This window comes from Suncus etruscus, chromosome 11, assembly GCF_024139225.1.
Source record: "Suncus etruscus isolate mSunEtr1 chromosome 11, mSunEtr1.pri.cur, whole genome shotgun sequence".
NCBI lineage: Eukaryota > Metazoa > Chordata > Mammalia > Eulipotyphla > Soricidae > Suncus > Suncus etruscus.
The window spans coordinates 27,453,572-27,480,072 of NC_064858.1; the positions used below are offsets into that span (position 1 = coordinate 27,453,572).

The following is a 26,501-nucleotide window of genomic DNA, read 5'->3' on the forward strand; positions in this document are numbered from 1 at the left end:
TCAGTGGGACTGTTTACTATAAAACACATCTTGTCTATGTTGGCTATTACTGCTAGAATTAGAAATGGCATATAGTGTTTATTGAGTGTCTGTAGTCATATAAACATGAACATTCCTCTCTAGACCACTAGTTTTCTAAAAGATTAAAAACCACTGTTCTAGAGAAACAGCTTGAAAACATCTTTAACTAGGGAAATGTGTATTCTGAAATAATTTCTGCTAACAATTTCAAAGTGGGAAAAGTTTAACATGGTGTAACGGTGTGGGACAAGTTGCTTAAGAGAGCTATCAGGAGTCCCCACGACTCCACAGCACAGTATTGAAAATCGCTGCTCTAGATGATGATCCGATTTGCTATGTTAAAATTGAAGGAAGGGGGATCATTGTTTACCTCAGAAGCAGTATGTATCCAGGTATGCCACCTAGAGATAAAGTATAGGAGGAGATGACTGAGATTACAAGGAAATATAGAAACATTTTGGGACATCCATTATTATCTTTGTGGCATCTGCCCACCATGCCTGAAGAATTTCCTGAATGAGTGGTTGAAGTTCCCACACAGGTACAGTTATAAAATATCTGAAAAACAGATGGAAAAGTCCAATTATTGAGGCAACATTTAAATGATAAGACATATAATTATTTTTGAGGACTTTATGATAAATATGTATATAAAAGTATTATATGAATAATGGGGAACATAGCCATTTTTGAATAAAAGAAAATATAGATAGATTTAATTATCCAAACAACAGATAGTTGATCTTTTTTTTTGCTTGTTTGTTTTGGGTTTTGGTTTTTGGGCCACACCCATGATGCTTAGGGGTTACTCCTGACTATGTGCTCAGAAATCACTCCTGGCTTGGGGGACCATATAGAAAGCTGGGGATTGAACTGAAGTCCTTCCTGAATCAGTGCATGCAAGGCAAACGCCCTACAGCTGCGCTATCACTCCGACCATATTTTTTTCCTTTGGTTTTTGGGTAATTATCAATCTTTTAAGCCATTGATCTCACAGAGCAATATTCCAGCAAATACCAACAAATTGAGCCATAGTTTCTCATTTCTTTCAGTTCTAAGCTACTTTTCTTTAACTGCTTTCTATGCATTTTAAACCTCTTTTATTCTTTTTTTTTTTTTTTTTTTTTTTTTTTTGGATTTTGGGCCACACCTGGTGACACTTAGGGGTTATTCCTAGCTCTGCGCTCAGAAATTGCTCCTGGCTTGGGGGACCATATGAGATGCCTGGGTATCGAACAGCTGTCTGTCCTAGGTCAGCTGCGTGAAGGCAAATGCTCTACTGCTGAGCTACCTACCACTCTGGCCCCGAAGCCTCTTTTATTCTTATTAAGCTATGGCCTGTTTTTCATATAAAAACCATAATGGTTACAAATATTTAAAAAATGGCATATGTTTTAATACCGTTGAATGACTTTTCATTATAATTTTTACAAGATCAGAAATTCTGACAGTAGTTTACAGATCTAACTCTTAGATTTCAATCTTATCTATCCACTTTCTCTCTGTTTAGACATATGTATGATTCCCTCTCTCCCTCTGTTTAGGCATATGTATAGATTTTAACTGTATGTTTGCAACTCTCAAATGTAGAGTGTTTACTCAGGCATCTATCACAACTTCAATTCTCTTCAGGGAAGCTTAGACTGCAGATAACTATATGATTCTGCTTAAGCATTTGATTAAAGAGAGCTTACATTGTTTCCTATTCAAAATAATATAAATCAAATGATAAAAAATATAGAAATACTTGTTTTGGTGTTAGAAGACATGGAACCTTTCTCAATATAGTTAAGGCCATCTACCACAAGCCAGTGGCAAATATTATCCTCAATGGAAAAAAACTAAAAACCTTCCCTCTAAATTCTGGCACAAGACAAGGCTGTCCTCTCTCACCACTCCTATTCAACATAGCACTGGAAGTACTTGCTATAGTGATTAGGCAAGAAAAAGATATCAAGGGAATCCAGATAGGAAAGGAAGAAGTCAAGCTCTCACTGTTTGCAGATGACATGATATTCTACTTAGAAAACCCTAAAGACTCTACCAAAAAGCTTCTAGAAACGATAGATTCATATAGCAAGGTGGCAGGCTACAAAATTAACACAGAGAAATCAATGGCCTTTCTATACACCAATAGTAATAAGGAAGAAATAGACATTAAGAAAACAACCCCATTCATAATAGTGCCACACAAACTCAAATATCTTGGAATCAACTTGACTGAAAATGTGAAGGACCTATACAAAGAAAACTATAAAACTCTGCTCCAAGAAGTAAGAGAGGACACGCGGAAATGGAAACACATACCCTGCTCATGGATTGGCAGGATTAACATCATCAAAATGGCAATACTCCCCAAGGCATTATACAGATTTAATGCTATTCCTCTAAAGATACCCATGACATTCTTCAAAGAAGTGGATCAGGCACTTTTGAAATTTGTTTGGAACAATAAACACCCTAGAATAGCTAAAGCAATCATTGGGAAAAAGAATATGGGAGGAATTACTTTCCCCAACTTTAAACTTTACTACAAAGCAATAATTTATCAAAACAGCATGGTATGGAATAAGGACAGGCCTTCAGATCAGTGGAATAAGCTTGAATACTCAGAAAATGTTCCCCAGACATACAATCACCTATTTTTTGATAAAGGAGCAGGAAATCCTAAATGGAGCAGGGAAAGCCTCTTCAACAAGTGGTGTTGGCACAACTGGATAGCCACTTGCAAAAAATTGAACTTAGACCCCCAGCTAACATCATGTACAAATGTAAAATCCAAATGGATAAAAGACCTCGATATCAGCCCCAAAACCATAAGATATATAGAACAGCACATAGGCAAAACACTCCAGGACATTACAGGCATCTTCAAGGAGGAAACTGCACTCTCCAAGCAAGTGAAAGCAGAGATTTACAGATGGGAATATATTAAGCTGAGAAGCTTCTGCACCTCAAAGGAAATAGTGCCCAGGATACAAGAGCCACCCACTGAGTGGGAGAAACTATTCACCCAATACCCATCAGATAAGGGGCTAATCTTCAAATTATACAAGGCACTGACAGAATTTTACAAGAAAAAAACATCTAATCCCATCAAAAATGGGGAGAAGAAATGAACAGACACTTTGACAAAGGATTATCTCATAATTGGAACTTTCTTATTAGAAACTAAGATTTAATATAAGTAAAATGACAGCACCATACTACATAATTAGAATGAACCATCTGAATATTTTAGGATCTTAACTTACCCTAATTATTTTCAATTACTCAAGTTCTACCAGTGATCTTTCCTGTTTTACATAGGAGGACTAGGGCAGATTAAGTTAGGACTCCTACAAGTAAAATCTCATAGTTGGTCCCTTATCTCCCCCACCACCCCAGCTGTGTTCTTATGCATTGTAGCAGGCCATGAGTGCATTCTTTCTAGAAGATTGCTTACAATGGTTTTTCCACTCCTGGAGAAGCTTTGGCAACCAGCAAAACAAGGCGATGCATAAGTGATTCCATTCTCACCACACATAGGGTCCCACTTTGATTCTGAGCATTTGCATCTTGAGTTGCAATCTGAAAAGAGAGCTCGTTCATGATAAGAGACAGGTTTGGTTCTGAAAAGAAATTAACAGTATAAATATTACCTCTTAGCAGGTAGCTCCCTACTGTCTTCAAAAACTCAGTGTTCTTGAATGATGTGAATGGTGCTGTCAACCAAATTTACCTCTTGGAGACACAATTGTCATCAGAAATCATGATCATTAAATGTGAAAACACTATTAATTTTTTCCTGAAAGATATAGTTAGAAGAGTTACTACTTTACTTAATGTCCGGATCTTCGTTAAGACTTTTGGAAACTTCTATCTAGTGTTGTCTTTCTGTGTAAAAGGGAATAAAAATGGCTAACAGAAAAACAAAAGTTCATCGTTACAGCAATTTCTGATGTTACAATGATGTAAATGTGTGTAAACATGTTACAACCGTCTGAACATCAATACAATTAATAGAATGGGTATTGCTCAGGTATGGTGAAAGGAAAAACCAGGTAACCTATGTCAAAACAATATCAATATTTGTAGGAGCTGCACATATTACTTGTGTAGATTTTCTTACTTATGTAGATTTTCCTACAGCTTCAGTTTAGGTATATCCTTTATGTTTGTAGTTCTTCCATATTTTCTACCTTCCTAATCCGAGTGTGCCCCCCACAATTTCAAGCCATTTCTGCAACTTAGCCATTTGTTTTTCATAAATACAGCAATACAGTTTAAAGATAGACTACTGAAGAAGGAAAGATAATTATTTTATATAAATAAAATAATATTTAGTTTTCAGGAACTGAGTTTTTTGGTGAGGTGGAGCTATTCCTAATTAGTGTTCAGGAAACCCAAGGACCATTCTTAGCAATAGTTGGCCTAGTTAGGCTTGGCAGAAGTTTTAGTAATAAGGCCTGATACTTCAGGGTTGCCAGGCCATTGACATTGTGCTTGAGGACCACAAGAATGATACTAGATTGTGTGCAAGTGGCTCTGAGCCTCATACATGTAAGGCATTTGTTCCAAACCTTTGAACTATCTGCATCCAAGGGACTAAATTTTTAGTTTAATAATTGCTTTGCATAATTTTAATTGATGTGTTTCCTTTCTTCTCTCACTTCTTTACTCCTATTTTCTTCATTCTTTCTCTTTCCTTACACACATATTTCCTTTCTCTGATTTCTGTTTTTTTCTTTGTCAGAATTTATTGCCTAGACCAAGTCTTATATTTTCATTTATTTAGGCATTATGGTTTACAGTAGTTTCAATATTCATGTTTTAAGACTATAGAGCCATGAAATCATATCCATCACCAGATTATAAACATCTCTGTACTACTGTCACTATCCTCCTTTTCATTCCTCCCAAACACCCCCATATTAAGTCAGTTTAATATGCTGATCCTTGGAACACATTATGATGGACTATTATTTGTTTACTTGCTATATTTATTATGTGACTAATATAAGTGAGATCATTTGGTATTTGTCCTCCTTTTGACTCACTTTCGTCAGCATGGTGTCCTTCAGTTCTATAACATTTGCAATGAAACCAAGATTTCATTTTTTGATAATAGGTTCTATATTTATTTTTCTACTATTCTCTTTCCATTCATCTAAAAATATATAAATATAAATATATATAATGAATGGTTCATCTCTTCTAACTGGTCTATGCTTGCCACTCAATGATGAGCCAAATTATTTTTATTCCATTTTGAATGCATTAATTTTATTCTCCTTTTTAAATTCATCTACAAAGTATCTTTAAAGTACTTTAATATATACTCAGGGGCAATAACTTTTTGTTTTATTATGTTTCTGTCTCTGGCATCAATAACAACTGGCTAATAAAAAGATATCTTCCAAATAAGTCCATCCAAGAACAATGGAATCCTATTTTGGAAAGGATTGATCATTTTGTTTTCTGTTTCTAAAGATTTCTGTTAATGATTATCATCATAGTTTTTAATCAATGTAATATTACATTTGGTAAGAGAACTGCTAAAATTTAGTCAACTGGAAAGTAAAAGACAAGATTATAAATAAATTGCCATACAGAGACCTAATTAGATTTCTCTTGCTCTCTTCTATAAGGAATTCATTGTTAACTGACATTGTAGAGCTAAAATTGCAAATATGTTCATTGAAAATTTTAGAGCCAAACCCCTTTGGATCATGGGAGGGTTGGAGCAGGTAGACACTTTGGAACAGGAAGAAACTCTTTGGCAGATAGGGAAAGCCATGTCAAACACAGTAGATGATTTGATCAACTACATACCATTTATTAATGACAAACTCCAGAGGGGACCAATTCCAGTCCTCTTGGTTGTAAATTCTAGTCTGAGATAAGACTTATACTCAACATTGCTGACACAAGGTTTCTCCAGGACCCTATCTCAAGACTATCTGCTCTGTTACTACTGAATGTCAGAATCAAAATCTTTAGAATAAAGCAACTCAAAAAATACCTAATGAGAATGCTGTATTTTATAAGATAAATTATTTTATATTACTAAGAGTTTTTTTATCATCCTAGGGGAAGCTTGCAGTAGAAATTAATTATATACACATTTTATAAAAGACCATATTGACTGTAGATTTATTTGTAATTTTAATGATGAGTTTTTCAAACAGTCCAAAGTTTTATACTCAAGCTATATTTTTCTTTCAAAATAACCCTGCTGGGAAGGAAGATTTTTCCCAGTGATGGTATTATTTCTTTTGGCTGCTTTTAATATCCAAACTATGCTTAAAGGTTAAATCCTTACCATTGTTGAGAATCTAAGAAAATGTAGAAAGTAATTTAAGTAAAAGCTTTAGGATGTTTTAAAAAGTGATAACATTTAAATAACATTTCAATAACTCAATAACTTATTTTTTATAAGGAAACTACTTTCAAGGACAAGAACTCATGCACATGCAAAGAATTTTTTTAGTTATTTAAAATATTTAATTTTTCTTTGTAAGAGTACTTTCAATGTGGAATTTAAAGGTTTTTATTGCTTGCTTCTGAGATTGCTTTTGGCTTAGAGACAGCATAATGGTAAACAAATAATGTCCTATTTGGTAGAAGCAAGTTGACCTTTCTACATTCAGTTCTCTTTAAACAAGGATTAAAAATACCTCATAATGGTGTATTGAGGGCACAATTGAGATTAAGAAAGGTAGTTTATAAATGGCAAAGTACAAAATACTTCACCACTGCCTATCTATTATATTGATCCTAGGAGCATTGAAGATAGCACAGACCTTCAACTATCTCCAGGCACTCATTGAAAGCTATTATTTTTACTTTGATTGTCACCAAGGAACACTACTGCTCAGTTAAGACTAACTTTTATATAGTGAAGGGATAGTATAAAGTTTAGGTTATTTATATTGTACATTGATCAAGCCTAACTATGTTTGATCCCTGGCACCTCATATGTTTTCTCAAGTATTGCCAGGTGTCATTTTGAGTGTAGAGTCTGGAGTAAACCCTGAGCACTACCAGGAATGGCCCCCTCCCAAAAAAAGACTAACTTTCTGTGATAACTCAGCAAGCAGTGATGATGGGAACTTTGCAATCACTAGTTTATCTGACATTTTAGGTAAAAAAATGTCTTACCTGATATTCACTTAACAGCATAAAAGTAAAGATGATGGATTACTGAAGATGTAAGGAAAGTGAGACATGACAATGAGAATGGGAGATGAGATACATCTGGTGGAAGCATGGACAGAGAGCTGAAAGGCAAATAGCAGAGAAACCAGCAACAAAGAAAAAACAAAAAACCAGAAACCAGAGTTTGGGTTTTCATGATGCATTCAGATGAATTCAAGGAGGTTGGTTTGCTACATGGTTTTGGCTTACTAACCCCTTTTTAAAAAAAATTTTTTTTTGTCACACTAGGCGGTGCTCAGGGGTACTCCGGTTCTGAGCTCAGAAATTGCCCCTGGCTGGCATGGGGAACCATATGGGATGTCAGGAACTGAACCACCAATTCCTGGCTTGGCCATGTGCAAGGAAAATGCCCTATTGCTATGCTATATCTCCGGTCTCTCACTAACCCTCTTTTTAATGAAGTGTAAATGGGTGAAAGATGGAGAGAGGTACCCCTGGAGACTCAGGTCAAGAGGTAGAATGATGACAAGGACTCCTCCTCAAGGTAGAGAGAGGATAAAGTAATTTATTCAAGACTCAACCTTGAGCAAAAATTGGATAGTGTGGACACTGAAATGACTCAATGCAGGTCAGAGAGAACAGGCTGTATTGTTGTGGTAAACTGAAAAAAGACAACAGTTCATGACAAAAGATAAAGCTCAGGTATGGCACTGAATTGAGGGACAGAAAAACTGGCTTCTCCTAAAATTTCACATGACTTTAATACAACAGAAATAATGAAGGGTGCAATAAAAGATCATTCTATTTATCCAAGTGTTCAATGAAAAGATGCATTTTTCATAAACTAAACATTTGTTTTATGCAAGGCAAATATCCATCACTTCCATAAATAATGATAATATTTCTATGTACTACAAAAACCTTAAATGATCTATCTTTTTGTTCTTAAAATGAGAACATTGAGAATGGATTGGATTTATTGACATATACACCACACATAAAGAGATAAGATTCAATGTCTGTAATTTTAACTATCAAGTTATTTCCTAAATGAAATTATAGGATGAACATTTTTAATATTTCCCTAAACAATCCAATTTAAAGCAGATGACAAATTTGGTGTCAATAATACCTTCTGTATCAATAATAACTTCCATGATAAGTTTTGTCTACCACTCCACAATGAAATAAATTGTAATCCCTTCCATATTTATAATATTTTAAAGTCTAATTTTGAAAACACTATAGCTAATTAAACAAGTCCATATCTGCAAAGCATTTAATAAATGAACATACCCTTGGTAGGAGACGGTCAGTCCTGCCACATCAGAATTTTCACAGCCCAGTGCAAACAAGGACAGGAACAGGATGGTAACCAAAGAAAGCTGATCCCAATTAGAGTTGGCAGCTCCATAGACCCCAATTCTGAACTTTTTCATAATAATTCCCCCAGAGAATATTCCCAAGGCACTGCAGGTTATGTTTATTAGTCCTAAAAGACAAGAAAAATAAATAAAACAAATAAAAATAATCAAAAATAGAAAAATATACTTTGTAGATTTCTAGAAGAAAATGAGTGCACACACAAAAAACTTTAAGAAATCAGACGAAACTAGCATCAGTCATTGCAAAGTCTAGAAATATTCATTATTACGTAGGTTTCTGGGGGCCATATGTGATCCTATATGCGAAAATTAAATGGTCTCCTAGTTATAGATTAATAGTTGCACATTCTCTCTCAGACTTCTGCCCATGTAGTATCTTACACAAGGTTTGAAATCATTGTATGCTCAGTGAGTTCAATAAACTACTGTCTTATCCCAGGAATAAACATATATACTCTGATGACAAATATGTGTCAAATATAATGATAACTTGTGAAATACAGAGAAATAAAAAAAAAGTATTGCTTCTGTCCCCTCATAAAATTAGTTTTTATTGGCTCTAACCTCTTTGTTTGGTTTATTTCCTATTGGCATATTGTTACTGGATCATGCTCATAGGTTCTCTTTGCCTAGACTATATCAGTTAAGTATTTAAGCATTTCATGTCACTTCACCACAGACACAAGAGGAAATCACATTTTTCTGACTTCTGAGGACACTTTCCTGGTAATGATTTGGCAGGTCCTGTATCCAGATTTTGAATTACAGGGGAAGCATAGTCATGTCTGTGCTTTTTAGTCACCAAGGTTTCCTATATCTCATTCAGGGGATTCTGGAGATAATATCTTTGATTGACATTCTGCCTCCCTAATTAGCAAATGAATGTGTATTGCGAACATCACTAGAACAGGTCTAATGTAGTGGTGAAGAGACTTCATTTGAATCTCAGCTCTGCAACTTCATAGCTATCTAACTTATCTAAACCTTCTTTCTCCATGATAAAATGGAGCTAATAATAGTGTTTCTTTTTTTTTGTTTAGTTTGTTTTTTTTTTTTTTGGGGGGGGGGGCACACCCGGCGATGCTCAGGGGTTACTTCTGGCTGTCTGCTCAGAAATAGCTCCTGGCAGGCACGGGGGACCATATGGGACACCGGGATTCAAAACCAACCACCTTTGGTCCTGGATCGGCTGCTTGCAAGGGCAAACACTGCTGTGCTATCTCTCCGGGCCCAATAATAGTGTTTCTAATATGAATAAATTTGTATGAAAACACTTTAGCCAAATATTTAGCACAAAAACAACATGGTGGATGGGGAAATGGGGCATTCTGACTGAAGAAAAATGACCCAAAGTGACCTTGAAGTTCACAACTTTTTGTTGTTTTTTGTTCTTTGGGGCCACACTCAAAGATGCTAATTGTCACTCTTGATTCTGCACTTACTAATTAGTCATGGAATGTGCTCAGGTGACATATTGAAATTCCAGAGATTAAACCTGTGCCTGCCTACATGCAAAGCAAATGTTCTTCCAGATGTACTCTCATTCCAGCAAGATGATGTTCACAACTTTGTAATTAGGATGGTTTCTTTACAGCTATAAGGGAGTACAATCTAATGCTCAGTAATAAACAACTTCTTTGATATCTGGGAATTTTATCTTTTATATTGTCTGCCTATTCATCACGGATGCCACTTTACATTGAGGTTTTGGAGAAATTGCTTTTCTCTCAGTAATATACTCTAAAGTTTTTGAAACTGGAGTGCATGTAAAATATATTTCATAGAAAAATCCAGTATTAACAATCTTTAAATAAAATATAGAGATCTGACTCAAAAGAGGTGCAGTGCCTATTTTACATCTGGAAACCCAGTTCAATCCTTAGAACCAATTAGTTCCTGCAAGTCTTACCTTACCCAATCCCAAAAGGAAATGTTTGGCCAATGTTATATTCTTTTTTGGGGTAACAGTATACTCAGTATGCTCAAGATTTATTTCTGGCTGTGTTCAGAGATCAATCCTGATGGGGCTCAGGGAACAGAAGGGGTGCTTGGAATGAACCCATGTTGGTATTAGACAAATTATGCTCCTTACCCACTACAGAATTGCTTCAATCCCTATGTGATATTCTTGTGGCCATTCACTCATAGTTGTGAATAATTCTTGTGTCAAAGTTATACCAGACAATTTGAATACTTTCTGATAGATTTTACATTAGATTTTTATTATTTTCACTTTCTCATTTCAAAGCAAAATAGCATGAATTTCCTTCAATCTGACTATTAGACCAATTTCCCCTAAATTGCTGTGAGTGAGCAGGAAGGGCTAAGCTAATTCTTACTGAAAGCACAGTGCCTGGTGAGCATACCAATAACAAAGTTTAGCCTTGGAGGATGATTGCCCATACTGCCTCTCGATGTACTTGGCGTTTGTATGTCACCAATGCCAAATAAAGAATTGAACTGAATGGGTGCTGGCACACAAATACAAGAAGTACACAGGATTTCCCAAAAGATTTCTCAGTGATGGGAGAAAATCTGCAGACAGAAAAATAAATAACATGATCTCAGCAAGGAAAGACAGCAGCCATATATGGCTGGGGATATCTATCTATTCTATCTATCTATCTATCTATCTATCTATCTATCTATCTATCTATCTATCTATCTATCTATGCCTTGATGACTGAGCATAGCCTGTCCCTGTTCTCAGGGTCATGATTATGTGGGGACTTATTCATACTACACATATAAAGATAGGATAAGCACTGATTAAGTAAAGTCTATCCAGCTTCAGATTCTGGCACTCCTTTGTGTAGACCTCATCTCTGGACAGTCAGTAGTAGAATTCTTTGAACAAGTATGACTATAAGATAAGATGGATCTAGGCTTTTTTGGCCATGGCAGCTAAGAATTTCAATTTCTTTAACAGACTTGGATTCTGGTCACAAGGAATGAAATAGGGAAATTTCTTTTGACTCTCCTTTAAGAAATTTACTTTGCATAACCCCTTCTTCCTATTTTGTATCCAAATATTAAAAAATGTAAAGATGCTTCTATACATGTAAATATTACTTACTAAATAAGAGGGAAGGAGATAAAATATTTTTTCTTGCTACCCTGTTCCATGTGGAGGGACTACAACAAGACACCATTGTTTTTTTGCTTGTACCTTACTCATTTCTAAATTCTCAGGGGGTCACTTGCATGGGACAGAATTCTCAAAGGGGTTTATTCATCTGTACAAAGTCATAAAGCCCCAAATAGTCATTCTCTTTCTACCCACCTCATTCCAGGCAGTCACTCAGGATGGGGGCAGTAACAGAGTGTAAAGAGAGGAGGTATAAGGATGGAGATCTTAGCAAGGAAACTGGTGTATATGTTGTCTTGTGTTCCAGGGAGACCTGAGTTCCATCTTTACTCTGTGTGTGTGTGTGTGTGTGTGTGTGTGTGTGTTCCTCTCTGCATAAAATATCATGACAATTTTCCACATTTACTTTTTGGCTAACTTCTCAACTTTGTCTTTATTTTTTTTAATAAAATAATTTTGTTTTAGTCATTTTGGGGGGGAATTAGGGCCACACTCAGAGATATACAGGGCTTATTCCTGGCTATGTGCTCAGTGGTCATTTCTGTCAGTGCTTAGAGGACCACAGAAAGTGCAAGAGATCAAACTAAATCACAGCATACAAGGCAAGCACCTGACCCCACTCACTTGCACTGTACTCAACTTTTTCTAAGCACAAAGGGGAAGATAAAGCTGTTATTCCTGGATCCCCAGAGGCTCAACAGAATGAAAAACAAAAGGTGCTTCAAAGTCAAGGAGAAGCTGACTCACCTCTTGCCATCTCTATCAGTTTGGGTTTTTCACTTTGGTGTACTTGAAAGTTAGTGTGATCATCTATTATAAATTTGGATTTCTCAGAGGAGGAACTGGAACCTTCTCTACTGCGAGGTCTTGGTAGACTCTTTGGTAAGCACCAAAAAGGCACTGCTGCTAGAAGACTTATGACCCCTGCTATTAGATAACCAAGCCACCAGGCACCTACCCACTGGGGGTCCTTTGGAGTAATGGTTACGTGATCTGAAAGGAGAGAAGATAACAAAGCAGTATTTATACCAAAACCAATGTAAATTAAGGCTTGAATAAAAATCCCTAGAAATAGCTCTATCACATCATAAAAACACCTAACAACTCCTAGATAGCAACATTTTATGATCTTAACATTTACTATTATCTTGCTCTTAGAAGGAAAGAGGGAATTTCTGGAGCATAATTCTCTCTCCTTTTGTTCTTTAGCTTTATAGAGTCTAAATATTAGCTAGAAGGAACAAGGAAAAAAAGAAAGAAAAAGAAAGAAGAAAAAAGAAGAAAAGAAGAAAAAGGAAAAAGAGAGCAAAGAAAGAAAAGAGAAAGAAAGAAAAAGAAGAAAGAAAAAGAAGGGAAAGAAAGAAAGAAAAGAAAATCAAAAGAAGGAGGGAAAGAAAAATGAAGGAAGTATAAAAGGAAGGAAGGAAACAAGAAAAAAGAATAAAATGTAGCTATGAATTAGAGTCCACTTCTTATTTAGCCTTATATAACATGATTTGGAAAAAATACTATGTTCTTATAATATATCTCACCTAGGAAATTATTTTTGCAATAAAGAATTTTTGCCATCAGAACATTTTTGTGCTTAGCCTTTCTCTCAAGTTCACAAATAACTTATCAGTGATGGGGCTATAATATTAAGACATCTGAAATCAAAGAGTAGTCACAATTTGTGGTCTTAATCACGCTGAAATGTGTTAAAATTGGTGAATCATGAGGCCACAGAGAGCATGGAGGTAAGGCATTTGCTTTGCATGCAGAAGGACAGTGGTTTGAATCCCGGCATCCCGTATGGTGCCCTGTGCCTGCCAGGGGCGATTTCTGAGCATAGAGTCAGGAGTAAACCCTGAGAGCTGTCGAGTGTGATAGAAAGGAAGGATGGAAGGAAGGAAGGATGGAAGGAACGATGGAAGGAAGGAGGATGGAAGGAAGGAAGGAAGGAAGGAAGGAAGGAAGGAAGGAGGAAGGAAGGAAGGAAGGAAGGAAGGAAGGAAGGAAGGAAGGGGAAGGAAGGAAAAGGAAGGAAAAGGAAGGAAGGAAGAAAAAAGAAAGAAAGAAAGAAAAGAAAGAAGAAAGAAGGAAGAAGAAAGAAAGAAAAAAAAGAAAGAAAAGAAAGAAAGAAAGAAAGAAAGAAAGAAAGAAAGAAATAAAGAAAGAAAAGAAAGAAAGAAAGAAAGAAAGAAAGAAAGAAGAAAGAAAGAAAGAAGAAAGAAAGAAGAAAAGAAAGAAAGAAAGAAGAAAGAAAGAAGAAAGAGAAAGAAAGAAGAAAGAAAAGGAAAGAGGAATGGAAAGAAAGAAAAGAAAGAGAAAGAAAGAATAAAGAAAGAAAGAAAGAAGAAAGAAAGAAGAAAGAAAGAAAAGAAAGAAAGAAAGAAAGAAAGAAAGAAGAAAGAAGAAGAAAGAAAAGAAAAAAGAAAGAAAGAAAAAGAAAGAAGAAAAAAGAAAGATGAAGAAAAGAAAGAAGAAAGAAAGAAAGAAAGAAAGAAAGAAAGAAAGAAAGAAAGAAAGAAAGAAAGAAAGAAAAGAAGAAAGAAAGAAAGAAAGAAAGAAAGAAAGAAAGAAAGAAAGAAAGAAAGAAAGAAAGAAGAATTGGCAAATCGGAACTGAGAGGGGCTGGAGTGGTGATGTGAAGCAGTAAAGCATCTGCCTTGCCTGCGTTAGCCTAGTTCAATCCCCTGGCATCCATATGGTCCCCCCAAGGGCCAGGAGCGATTTTTTGAGTGCATAGCCACTAGTAACCCCTGAGTGTCACTGGGTGTGCCCCTCCTCCAAAAAAGAACTGAAAGAGAATATATCTGAATGACAAGTTCTTCCAATTCTAATCCTTGATCTTTCATACTCATATCAATAATATTCTTTTACTAATAATTGTGATTTTATGTGAGAATAACTTTTTCTAAGTTAAAAAGTCAATAAACGGGGCTGGTGAGGTGGCGCTAGAGGTAAGGTGTCTGCCTTGCAAGCGCTTGCCAAGGAAGGACCACGGTTCGATCCCCCGGCGTCCCATATGGTTTCCCCCAAGCCAGGGGCAATTTCTGAGTGCTTAGCCAGGAGTAACCCCTGAGCATCAAATGGGTGTGGCCGGAAACAAACAAACAAACAAACAAACAAAAAGTCAGTAAACTTTTCTTTTGTGAAGCAACATAGTTTTATTTTAATAACTTTAGAGAAATATGAGGGGAGAGAAAAATAGAGGGGATATGTGTTCATAAGAGAACCTGACTTCCCATAGTCAAAAAAGCCCCAGTAATTTTTTTTAATTATTTGATATTGTGGTTCCTTCCCCTATCTATCCACATCTTTCAAAAATTCTAAAGTTTAAATCTTGACTTTCTGAATATCTCACTAACCAATTCTGCTTCATCCAATCATAGTTTTTGCCAATCTCTGAAATATAATAAATTTGATATATTCTACACCACCCCATTAATTAATATCAGCTAAAATAATAAATAAAAACACATTCCCTTACCTAAGTTTACAAAGCCAATGTCAACATACAGTTTGGCGCATAATGAGCCTAACAGAAAGCCAAAGACTGGTCCTATAATTGCAACTGTCTGGACACATCCTGCACCAAAAAAAAAAGTGTCATTGCTTTTATAATCAAAAAATTTAACAAGAAATATGAATGATATTTAATCATTTAATATTTAATAATCATTTAATAACTTCAATGATTCAACTTTAATTCAAGAATGATAAATTTATTAATGTCTCAACGTTATTGATATAAGTTCTTTCAATTTTAGAAGAATAAACACTTTTCAAAAATTCTTTATCTCAGAAAGTAACACCAACATGCTAAAGAAGTTAATTTTCTAAAAGGAAATATATATTTTCCAACTGAAACTGAATTCCTACACAGGATGAGGTTATGTGTTCAAACCCAGAAAGTAAGACACATGTATGCACAGTTAAAAACAACATTATTGGGCCCGGAGATAGCACAGCGGCGTTTGCCTTGCAAGCAGCCGATCCAGGACCAAAGGTGGTTGGTTCGAATCCCGGTGTCCCATATGGTCCCCCGTGCCTGCCAGGAGCTATTTCTGAGCAGACAGCCAGGAGTAACCCATGAGCACCGCCGGGTGTGGCCCAAAAAACAAAAAAACAAACAAAAAAAAAAACACACAAAAACAACATTATTTCCTAAAATCACACTATCCATTGATAGAAATCAAAAATGCATTATTGTAGGGTTCTCTACCCACAATGCTTTAGGGATCAAGTCTGAGGCTCTGGATATATAAAGCATATGCTCTAGCCCTTTGCATGATTTCCCCCCTCTCATTTTCTCAGTGCTTTCAAACCCCCCTCCCATTTTTAGTTGGGTAGGTATAAAATTTGGGGCAGGCTATGAGATCCTTAAATACAATCATCTAAGCAGCTAGAGTCAAGGGTGGACTAGAGAGCAATATTCTCTGGAGCCTTGTTACAAGCCCAGGCAGCTCTAACATTTGGAAGAAAAAAAAAGTGGGATTTTTGCCCAGGCAAAATCATTTCTAAAAAGAAAGGTGGGAGCCTTGGATTTTGTTCTATTTTGATCTTTTGATTATTCATTTCAGACCTGGCACAGCCCAGGCTTCATTTTTGTCCTCCTTATTAAAATATGTTTATTTTACTTTTGGCCACAATCTCTGGCAGTGAAGGGCTACTTTATACTCTGTGCTCCTGGGTCACTTCTCCTGGTACGTGGTCAAACTTATGGTGCCAAGGATTGACCTTGAGTCTCCAATATGTACAACATGCACTCAGTCTATTAGGATCTCCCTCTGACCCACATATTGATCTTTTTTTTTTTTTCCACAATCCAGTATTTTAACCTACTTTTGAGATTCCAGGGCTTATTTGATAGAGAATAGTTTTTAGTGTTCTAGGTGTGTGTGTGTGTGTGTGTGTGTGTGTGTGTGTGTGTGTGATTGGATCCAGAACCTCACACATGAGAGATGCATTTACTCAACTCTGAAAACATTTTTAAAAAAAATGTAATTCCCACGTGTTTAACCAGGACTGCACTCAGTAAAACAACAATGAATCCTAAAGATTATGAATATAGCTAAAGTTGATCTCATAGTTATTTCATTTTAACCTGCTATTTTTTGCTGAACGAAATAAATTTATATTAAACATTTTCTTTGCTAAATTCTCAGTGTGTACCTAGGAAATATGTAAACTGAGTAAAGGAGCCTAAACCATCCAGGCCATATCTAATTTAATATATAGAAAAATAGGCACCCTGATCTCACAAAGACATATGAGGTGTGTTTTACCGATATAGAAAGCTACGCTATCTTCACTGGTGAAATCATCCAGGTAGGCAATGCCTAGTGGCTGTATGGGAGACTCCCCTATTCCTCGAAGGAGGTTCCCCAAGAAAACATATATCCACATGGAAGAGCTGGCATCAATTTCACACTCTGGAGAGAGAGAGAGAAAATAAAAACAAGCATTAAAATTAGATCACTGTCAAAATTAAATATCTTTTGTATTTCTATAAGTTCTCAAATTGGATTGAAATGTGGAAGTGACATTCATGATGAACCTAATAAGTTTGAGTTTTAGTGTGACTATAATTTATAATTTCACTATTTTGGGAAATATAAATCCCATATTTCTTCCTGAGACTGGACTCTGTGCCTCTCTAGTAGCCTTTTTAAATCTTTTCTTCACTCTTCTTTTTATTTCTTATTTAAACTTGGCTCACTGAACTCCTACACACTAATATCATTCAGTAGTCTCTCTAGGAGAAAACACAAATTTGACAGTTTTTTCCTTAGTCTTTATACTCTTTTTTTTATCAATAGAAATGACTTTTAATTTATTTACTGCTCAAATTTTACATAAAATTAAAATTTGTATCTGGGTGATATTTACATATTTCTATTTCCTAAAGTTATAATTGATGATGAATAATCTGGGTTCTTTCAGTAAACGAATTTATATAGAATATTAACCCTAGTTTCAACAGCACAACTGTTTCAAAACCAACAACAAAAACAACAACTAAAACTTTACAATATTTTGAGTCAAACTTCAGACTAATGTTTATTTTTTCTTTTGCTTTTTTTTAAGTTTGAAAATTTTTCTTTTTTTTTTTTAAAACCACACATAGTAGTGTTTAGGTATACTTAATCTTGGCTCTGTGCTCAAGGGTCACTCCTGGCAGGCTTGGGACCATACAAATTGCCAGGAACTGAACCTGACTCAGCCACATGCAAGGCAAATGCCTTACCTCAGTGTTATGGCTCTAATACCAAAGATTTTTTAAAAGAACTTAAAGGCTTTTTAGAAACAGTCTCTTAACAATATTATGATATAGTGATTATTTTGACCTGTTAGTAACACTTTGATTAATGTTTGGATGCCAGGTTAAGTAAAGAATTAAGAGCACATTTGGATAATTCAGACCATGTCAGTGAGAATGTAACATGTGGCTTCTTGTCCCAAATCTACTCTTCTAGAGATGTAGTTAAGCGACTTCAGATTTTTCATTTTTATTTTATGAATTTATATTTCACATTAAAAACATGACCAAATTTCTTTTGCTTAAAATATATCTTTGTGTAGAAACTGGGGGAAAATGGTGGACAGTCAGCTGCAGCATTAGGACAGCAGTACAGAAGAACCTAAAGACACCCAGAGCAACTCATTCCCAAATGACCTGAGAGTGAAATTCCCCCAAATCTCTGAACTTGGCACCATACTAGTTGACACTTGGTGAAGAAGCAAATTTAAATCACTAGATCAAGTACCAGGCACCAAGGGAGATTTCTGGGTGGGGGCGAGCAATGGTGGCAGAGCAGTCTTAGAGAACAGAGGCTGAGCTGGAAGCAGAAACTGGCTGCAGTGTTTCCTGGCTCTGTATTTTGTTTCTTATTTTATTTGGGGGCCACTCTTGAGTGTTCAGGGGTTATTCCTGGCACTGAGCTCAGAAATTACTCCTGGTAGGCTCGGGAGACAACATAGGATGCTGGGGATCAAATACGGATTGGCCACGTGCATGGTAAATGCCCTACCCACTATGCTATCACTCCAGCCCCTGGTTCTACACTCTGGAATCACTCCTAGAGGTGCTCAAGGAACCATATAGGATACTGGAGGTCAAGTACAGGTCAGCTGTGTACAAAGCAGGATCCCTTTGTGCTTTACTATTGCCCCAGCTCCACAATAAATATTTTTAAAGAAGAATGAATAAATCTAAATAATCTAAAATGGGAGAAAAAAATGAATAAATATTTCCTCAAAGAAGAAATACAGATATCCAAGAGGCATATGAAAAAATGTTCCACATCACTAATCATCAGGGAGATGCAAATCAAAACAACAATGAGATATCTTCTCATGCCACAGAGACTGGTACACATCACAAAGAACAAGAACAACCATTGCTGTGTGGATATAAGGAGAAAGGGACTCTCATTTACAGCCAGTGGGAACACCAACTAGTGCAGCCTTTTTGTAAACTGAAAATTGAGTTTCCATATGATTCAGCAAAACCACTCCTAGGGAGTGGTACCCTAGGAACACAAAAACACAATACAAAAATGCCTTCTGCACTCCTTTGTTCATCACATCACTATTTACAATAGTCAGAATCTGGAAACAACTTAGATGTCCAAGAACATATGAGTGGCTAAGCAAACTGTGGTACATCTACACAATGGAATACTATGCAGCTGTTAGGAAAAGAAGCCACAAAATTTGCTTATATATGGATGGATATGGGATTATTATTCTGAGTGAAATGAGTTAAAGAGAATAGAAACATAATAATCTCATTTATTTATGGTATATAAAAAAAATAAAACACAGTATGGAAATAATATCTAGAGATAATAGAGAAGAGGGTCAAGAAGACCATTCATTGGTAGGAAGCTTGCCACAGAGTGGTAAGTGCAATTAGAGAAGAGACAGGTCCACTATGACAATGATATTTGGAACTGATTATTTTGTACAATAAGCGAATGTTGGATGGAGATAAAGGGATATGCATGGTACCTCTCCATTAACAATTGTGAAAACCACAGTGTCTTAAAAGGAAAAAATTGAAGAGAGAGAAAGAGAACAAAAGAGAAGCAAAATGCTTATACCAGAGATGGGAGTTGGGAGGGTGTGAGGGAAATCTGGGGCATTAGAGGTGGGAAAAGTTCATGGGTGAAGGGTGGTGTACATTGTAAGAGTAAATGAATCATGAACAACTTTGTAATCATGGTGTTTAACTAAAATAAAAATAAAACAAAATTTATTGTATATTTATATATATATATATATATAATATATCCTTGTGTAAATTCCAGCTCAAATATTTAGGGATGCACTATGAAACATGTTGTTAGGGGAGTCTTGGTAGGAAGCGTAGGCTCCTGAATCTATGCTTTCCATTACAGTAGTTTATTGAGAGTATATATCTACATTAAAATAATGTAAAATTAAAAAATTCAATTCCCCATTCACACTGGCTGTGTTCTAAAGACACACATGGTTAAGGGATATTGTGCTTGACACCCTGGGAGCAGACACACATCCATCATCACCAAAAGGTCTTTTATGTTGAGCAGTTCTGCTTTGTTGGTTTGTAATGGGTTGATGATGTAAATAGATATAACTATATTAACTCTTGAGAACCTTCAGGTTGAGCCTAGTATCCAGATAATATCAGGGACTTAAGGAAACAGACCTCAGTTCAAGAAATAGAATGAATTAGGCTTTGAACTTGTATCTGGTTAATAACATTTTATACCTGAATTCAAAATATTTTCATTTCCCACTCTTGCTTGAATCCTCTATTTCTCATTTTAATGTTATATGATTGTGTTGAGGATTTTGTCTGGCCATATCCAGCAGTGCTTTGGTATACTCTCTGTGTAGTGCTTTTGGAGTAGGGTGTATTGTTCCCAGTGGTACTCAGGGGACCTTATGGTACAAGGGATCAAACCAGGGCATCTCACATGAAAAACTTGTACTCATTCTATTAAGATATCTCCTATGTCTTATATTCGCATGCTTTTTAAATTTCTCTAGCTCATCTCTTTTATTAAAATGGCCCAAATTCTAATATACCTGATCTAGGAAATAGACATTTCAAAAGAAGGTATTATTAAAAAGATTAGGAGAGCAAAATGTCTGATGGTACAGTATATTTTTATGTAGTTGGAGATAAGGCTCAAGTAGGAGAACATGTACCTACCATATGCAAGGCTGAGTCTGAATTCCGGTATTATATGGACCCCAAATATCACTGAGCATGACCCTAGTACTTCCTAGTGCACCTTTGGACTTGAACACCATTACCTATAAAATTCTTATGTTGACATATGGTATTAGAAATTAATAGTTTTTGTATTGCCTGATACAGATTCATTCCCCAGTAAGAGCAGAGAGTAAGATTTTGAGTGGTCCAAATAAAGTGTTGGGTTTAGGATGCTGCAGGGTTGAGGAAAAGGACGATTTAAACTTTTGCCTATGCAATATTCTGGAAACATGACAAATACCAATGAACATGAATACCTGTGTGGCTTATCTGAGTAGGGAGAATCTGTTGCTACATTTGCCAATTAAAACCAAAACAGTAGATAAAATGCTGCATTATGACTTTGAGTCATAACGAGGTTCTTCTAAGTATGTCTAATGCATAGTGATACCACCAAATATGTCCCTGTTCCCTGGGAGGGTTCACACAATCTTTTCTATGTGTATAGTCAACAAGATGGAACTTTGCATAATCTTAGATAAATTCCCTGTATCCTATCTGGTGTAAAATTGGAATGCTTCATATGTGTCTGAGATGACCACTTCCTAAGTTGCAATACTGAAAGGACAGACGTAATGAAAGAGGATATCAAGGTGACATTGTAGCCAGAGGAATTTCAAATGTTCAGTTTGCCAGGACTCTGCAAATAAACACCAAGAACTTCTTTTTACAGTTGCCCCTTTTACTTTTAAATGAGCTCCCTAGAATGTAAATAAGTCCTTGGAAAAGGGAGTGGAAGTTAGTGATGGACTGGGTGAGATGGCATCTCTGATGTTCTGATGGAAAGTGGCTGAGCATAGAAGTTAAACTGAGTTCTGAAGAGAGCACAGAGATAGTCTAGTGCTTTGAATGCATGCCTTGCATGCACCCAACCTAGGTACAATTCCTAGAACCACATAGCCTGCAGAACAATTTTGACTGTGTTCCTGAAATCCCCCAAATATCTTCAAGTGGTCAGGTGGTTTTCAGCACTGCCCCCTAAAGCTTGAACAGCACCACAGACTCTCTAGTCCTAGTAATGATAATAGTTGGTGACTATTGCCAGGAATGATCCCTTGACTCCCCATGACCTGCTTGGGAGCCCCTGAGGACCCCTCCAAATTGGTCATATTGAGCATGTCAATATGTTCTACCATGCAGTTATGATACATCTCATTAGAAGTTATTGAAGGGTCCCTCAGTCATTAATGATTGAGGGTCCTTTCCAGAAGTTTTGGTTAAAATGGTCTTTTCCTTAAAATATTAGCATGTACTCCTTTCTGTGCTGGAATATTAATGTCACTGAATCTCAGTTGAAATAGTAAAACTTGTAACAGGAAAATTCATACAGATATTTTGTCCATATCAAAGTATATTTAAGATAAAATACAAAATTTGTAACTATCAGTAAAAATAAAATATTCTTACCATTATTTTGTTTAGATTGTAATTTTTCAATAACTGAGATTTGGAATTTCTTGTCTGACTCTGAGAGGCATGGAGATAGGTTGAGTGTAGAATTGGAGAAAGGAGAATATGTTTCATATCTGTACCTGTAGAACACGAATAGTTTCTTTATTACAGACTCATTGAACATCATGCTGGATATATACATACCCAATGACTTATTAATTATGGTTCTAACTAAGTTTGTAGTGATCCTGAATTGAAGTACCAAACCAAAAAAAACAATGATCAATAGTTACTGAAAGTTAGTCAGAAGGTCTTGATCTTAGATATTACACATCATATCTAAACCAGAGAGTATCCCAGTGTAGTTAAACATATATATATGAGATATATATATATCATATATATATATGTAAATATATAGGTAAAATTTTTTTTGGTTTTTCGGTTCACACCCGTTTGATGCTCAGGGGTTACTCCTGGCTAAGTGCTCAGAAATTGCCCCTGGCTTGGGGGGCCCATATGGGACGTGGGGGGATCGAACCCGCGTGGTCGCGATCTTTCCTTGGCTAGCGCTTGCAAGCCAGACACCTTACCTCTAGTGCCACCTTGCCGGCCCCATATATAGGTTAATTTTATATAAAACAGTGACAATCACCTATCCCTTTGCTATAAACCTATGATAGCACTCCAATTTAAAGAAAAAACAATGATTGAACATAGTTATGTCCAGGCTTGATACATGTAAAAGGTTATAGATCTTGTAGAATAGCTCAATGAGGATATAGGCAGAATGTATCCTGTTTATCTGGCTAATTCATCTATTTCTATTTCCACTATTCCCAGTGCTTATAAAGTCACAGTGGAGCTAGATGGAAGAGTCAGTGCTTAATAGTAGGAGTACTATCATTCTCTTGTCTCAATATCCATGCTCCCACTTAAGTGAGTTTTCATGAGCCAGTATTGGAGGCTAGTGACAAAAAGACTTCATGACATTGTTCTGAATCTTGAGAATGTGTTTTTAGATGTGTGTGACTAAAGGTTAGTAATTATACTAGTGCATTTGGCAAACTAATCATACAAACCTTTATGGATAACATTTGTAGTTTAGTAAGGAAAAATATATTGGGTTCTTAGAATATTCAAATTGATGAACTGTTACCATATATCATTCTTTGCCAAACCTATGGCTACATGGGGCATGGATACCACTGAAAAAATAGGAACATGTTAATATGTGACTAAAAAAAAAAAGACTTGGAATTTTGTCATTTTTATCACATAGATCCCTAACAAAAATAGGTTATTAATCACTTAGTAAGGATACTGGTTTTCAATAATTTTGGGGCATGGCCCTCACATGGTGACATACAAGTTGGTTTTGTGTGTGTGTGTGTGTGTGTGTGTGTGTGTGTGTGTGTGTGTGTGTGTGTGTGAGATTGGATCAGATATGCTACATTCAAGGCAAGTGCTCTACCTGCTGGACTATTGCTCCAACCATGTTTTTTATTTTTGCTATATACACAAGAGAACATTTAAGTTAAATCATGGTAAACATTATTATTTTTATTTTAAAATTCTGGAGCTTCTGGAGCCTGTTTATAATACCTTCAGACTCTTAAAGAAAATGTCAACAGTAATTGTGTGATATTTTGCAAATTTTTAATTATTTGAGCTTTATTAGCTCAATCTATCAAGAGATAAACACTGCAAATGTGATATTTAAGTTTTTGATAAATGGATTTTTATGTAAGTGCCACTGTTTTTTACTAATTACTATATATGGCATGCTAGAAAATTTAATTAACTTCTTTAAACGTCAATGTTCTTAGTTAGAAAATGGGGACGATCAATGTGGTAGAGATCATTACTGGCCATTTGGTAAAGAACAAGGAACTGATTGAATGAGGACAAATATATAAATGTTTTTAATGAAGGGTTTGAATTCTGACCTGATTGAAACCTAATGGATACCGTATTGATTCTGATGTACAAAAATCTACACTAACCTTCTAGAATTTTAGTTTGTCACATGGGGGTCACTTTTCTAAACAATTGTCAGCACAATCCCTTAAAAATATGCCAGATTTTGCCATTCTGCTTAACATATCTCTTTAATCTTATTGACATCAATGCCTGGTAGGATAGTAATAATTTTCACAGATGATTAAGTCACAAACAAAATAGTAAGTGTTCTGCAATTTTATCCCAAGAGAATAAAAAGAACATAAACAATCATCAATTGAGCCATGTGTTATTCTCTTAAATGTAAGCAATAAATCCTAATAAAACAAGATAAATGCTGCTGTTGGTTAAAGCAAAAAAACAACATTGCTTAGACTTACTGTTCCATGAAGAATTGGGGCATGGCGACCAGCAGTGTTCCAACCCCCATGATTAGGCATCCTCCTCCGATGAGTTTTGGCCGGTGAAGTCTGGCTCCAAAGTAGCTAATAAATGTTATAACTAAGAGATTCCCTTTGGGAGACAGAACCAATGTTTGTACATTAGAGCAGCATTTTTCAACTGGGGGCTCGGGAACATGATATTCCAAGTGGATCACAGATGAAGACTATAAATGGGTGTGTGTGAAAAGCACAATACTGGTGGGCTGGCAGATACTAAGAGGGGCACAGGAAGGAAGTCCAGAAGATGTCCCAAGATGGAGAAAAGGTTGAGAGAAACTAAATGAAAGGACTTTTAGAAACTCATTAGCATAACTAAAAGAATAAAACTAAATGAATGAGTATCTCTAAAGGTCTAATAAGAATTTTTTTGCGGCTCATTTCCCTAGCATCTTTTGAAAAGCTCACTATTTTTTCCTTTACTCTGCAAAAACTGTTTAAAATGTCTTCACACTTTGGTCTTTTAAATCACTTTTACCTAAATATTTTAATGCTAACCCTTCTAAACTTCATTTTTATCTTCATTAGCTATTGATCTGTTACTGTGTTTTATTGGTAAATTGAACTGTAGAGGTTTCTTTTCTTGTGCTTATAATTTCCTCTTTGGTGAGTTTGAAGTATACTTTACTATAGATTCTTCAATTATTAAATTTATTTTTTGGGTTTTATTTTTGTGGGGGGGACATATCCAGTGATGCTCAGGGGTTACTCCTGGCTATGCACTCAGAAATCGCTCCTGGCTTGGGGGACCATATGGGATGCTGGGGGATTGAATCACCTTACCGCTTGCACCACTGCTCTGGTCCCCAATTATTAAATTTTTTAAGTCTATTACTTTCTGATTTACTCTAAAATATAAATGACATGGTTTATATGCCCTATACCGGACATAAAATATCAATATATGTTACTTCAATAAAATTATATTATGAAATTTATACAGAAGTGAAACAAGGATAGAAGTATAGTGTTATGGGAAGTTTGCATTAGATTCAGTGTAGTAATTTTATACAGCAAACCTATTAACTTTAATACTATGACCATATTAAGCTATGATAAAAAACAAAATTAAGGTTACATTAAAATTATATACAATATCAAATAGTTTATGAAAAATTAAAATGTAGAAGAAACAAGAGAATAAAGATCTCATATTATATCACCCTGCAATTTATTATTACTATTGATACAATAATATGAATTTGGAACTTTTTCTCATGCAATTTTTTTATTTAAAAAAACAACTAACCACACAGAGAAAAAAAGGATTTAGGTTATACTCAATATATATATATATATATATATATATATTTTGTTTTTTGGGTCACACCTGGCGGTGCTCAGGGGTTACTCCTGGCTGTCTGCTCAGAAATAGCTCCTGGCAGGCACAGGGGACCATATGGGACACCGGGATTCGAACCAACCACCTTTGGTCCTGGATTGGCTGCTTGCAAGGCAAACACCGCTGTGCTGTCTCTCCGGGCCCTATGCTCAATATTTTATGATTGTATATTTTAATGTCATTGTTGGGCTAAAACAAATCAATTTTCTTAAGTTGAATGATTCGACTATAAAGCTTCTTTGGTTGGAGGACATATCCAGAGGTGCTCAGGGCTTACTGTTGGCTCTGAACTCAGGAATCACTCCTGACATGAATTGAGGGACCATATGGGGTGTGGAAGATTAAATCTGGATAGACCACATGCAAGGAAAGTGCCCTAGCAGCTATACTATCACTCTGGCCCCTAAATGTAGAGCTTCTTATAGGGCACTTTACAGTGAGATTTTATGGTTAACTATATGAGGACAAAAAATGACTACAG

The 26,501-nt window shown here is 35.8% G+C and overlaps 1 protein-coding gene across 1 annotated transcript in view; it reads right to left on the minus strand.

The window, feature by feature from the left end:
• Positions 1-26,501, minus strand: part of LOC126022853 (solute carrier organic anion transporter family member 1C1-like) — a 48,611-nt gene that overhangs the window by 8,436 nt on the left and 13,674 nt on the right. The window contains 10 exon segments of the mRNA XM_049783887.1: positions 392-579; positions 3,467-3,632; positions 8,458-8,653; positions 10,913-10,925; positions 10,927-11,081; positions 12,382-12,627; positions 15,107-15,205; positions 16,905-17,051; positions 22,292-22,416; positions 24,619-24,751. Coding sequence (XP_049639844.1) covers positions 392-579; positions 3,467-3,632; positions 8,458-8,653; positions 10,913-10,925; positions 10,927-11,081; positions 12,382-12,627; positions 15,107-15,205; positions 16,905-17,051; positions 22,292-22,416; positions 24,619-24,751 — 1,468 coding nt within the window.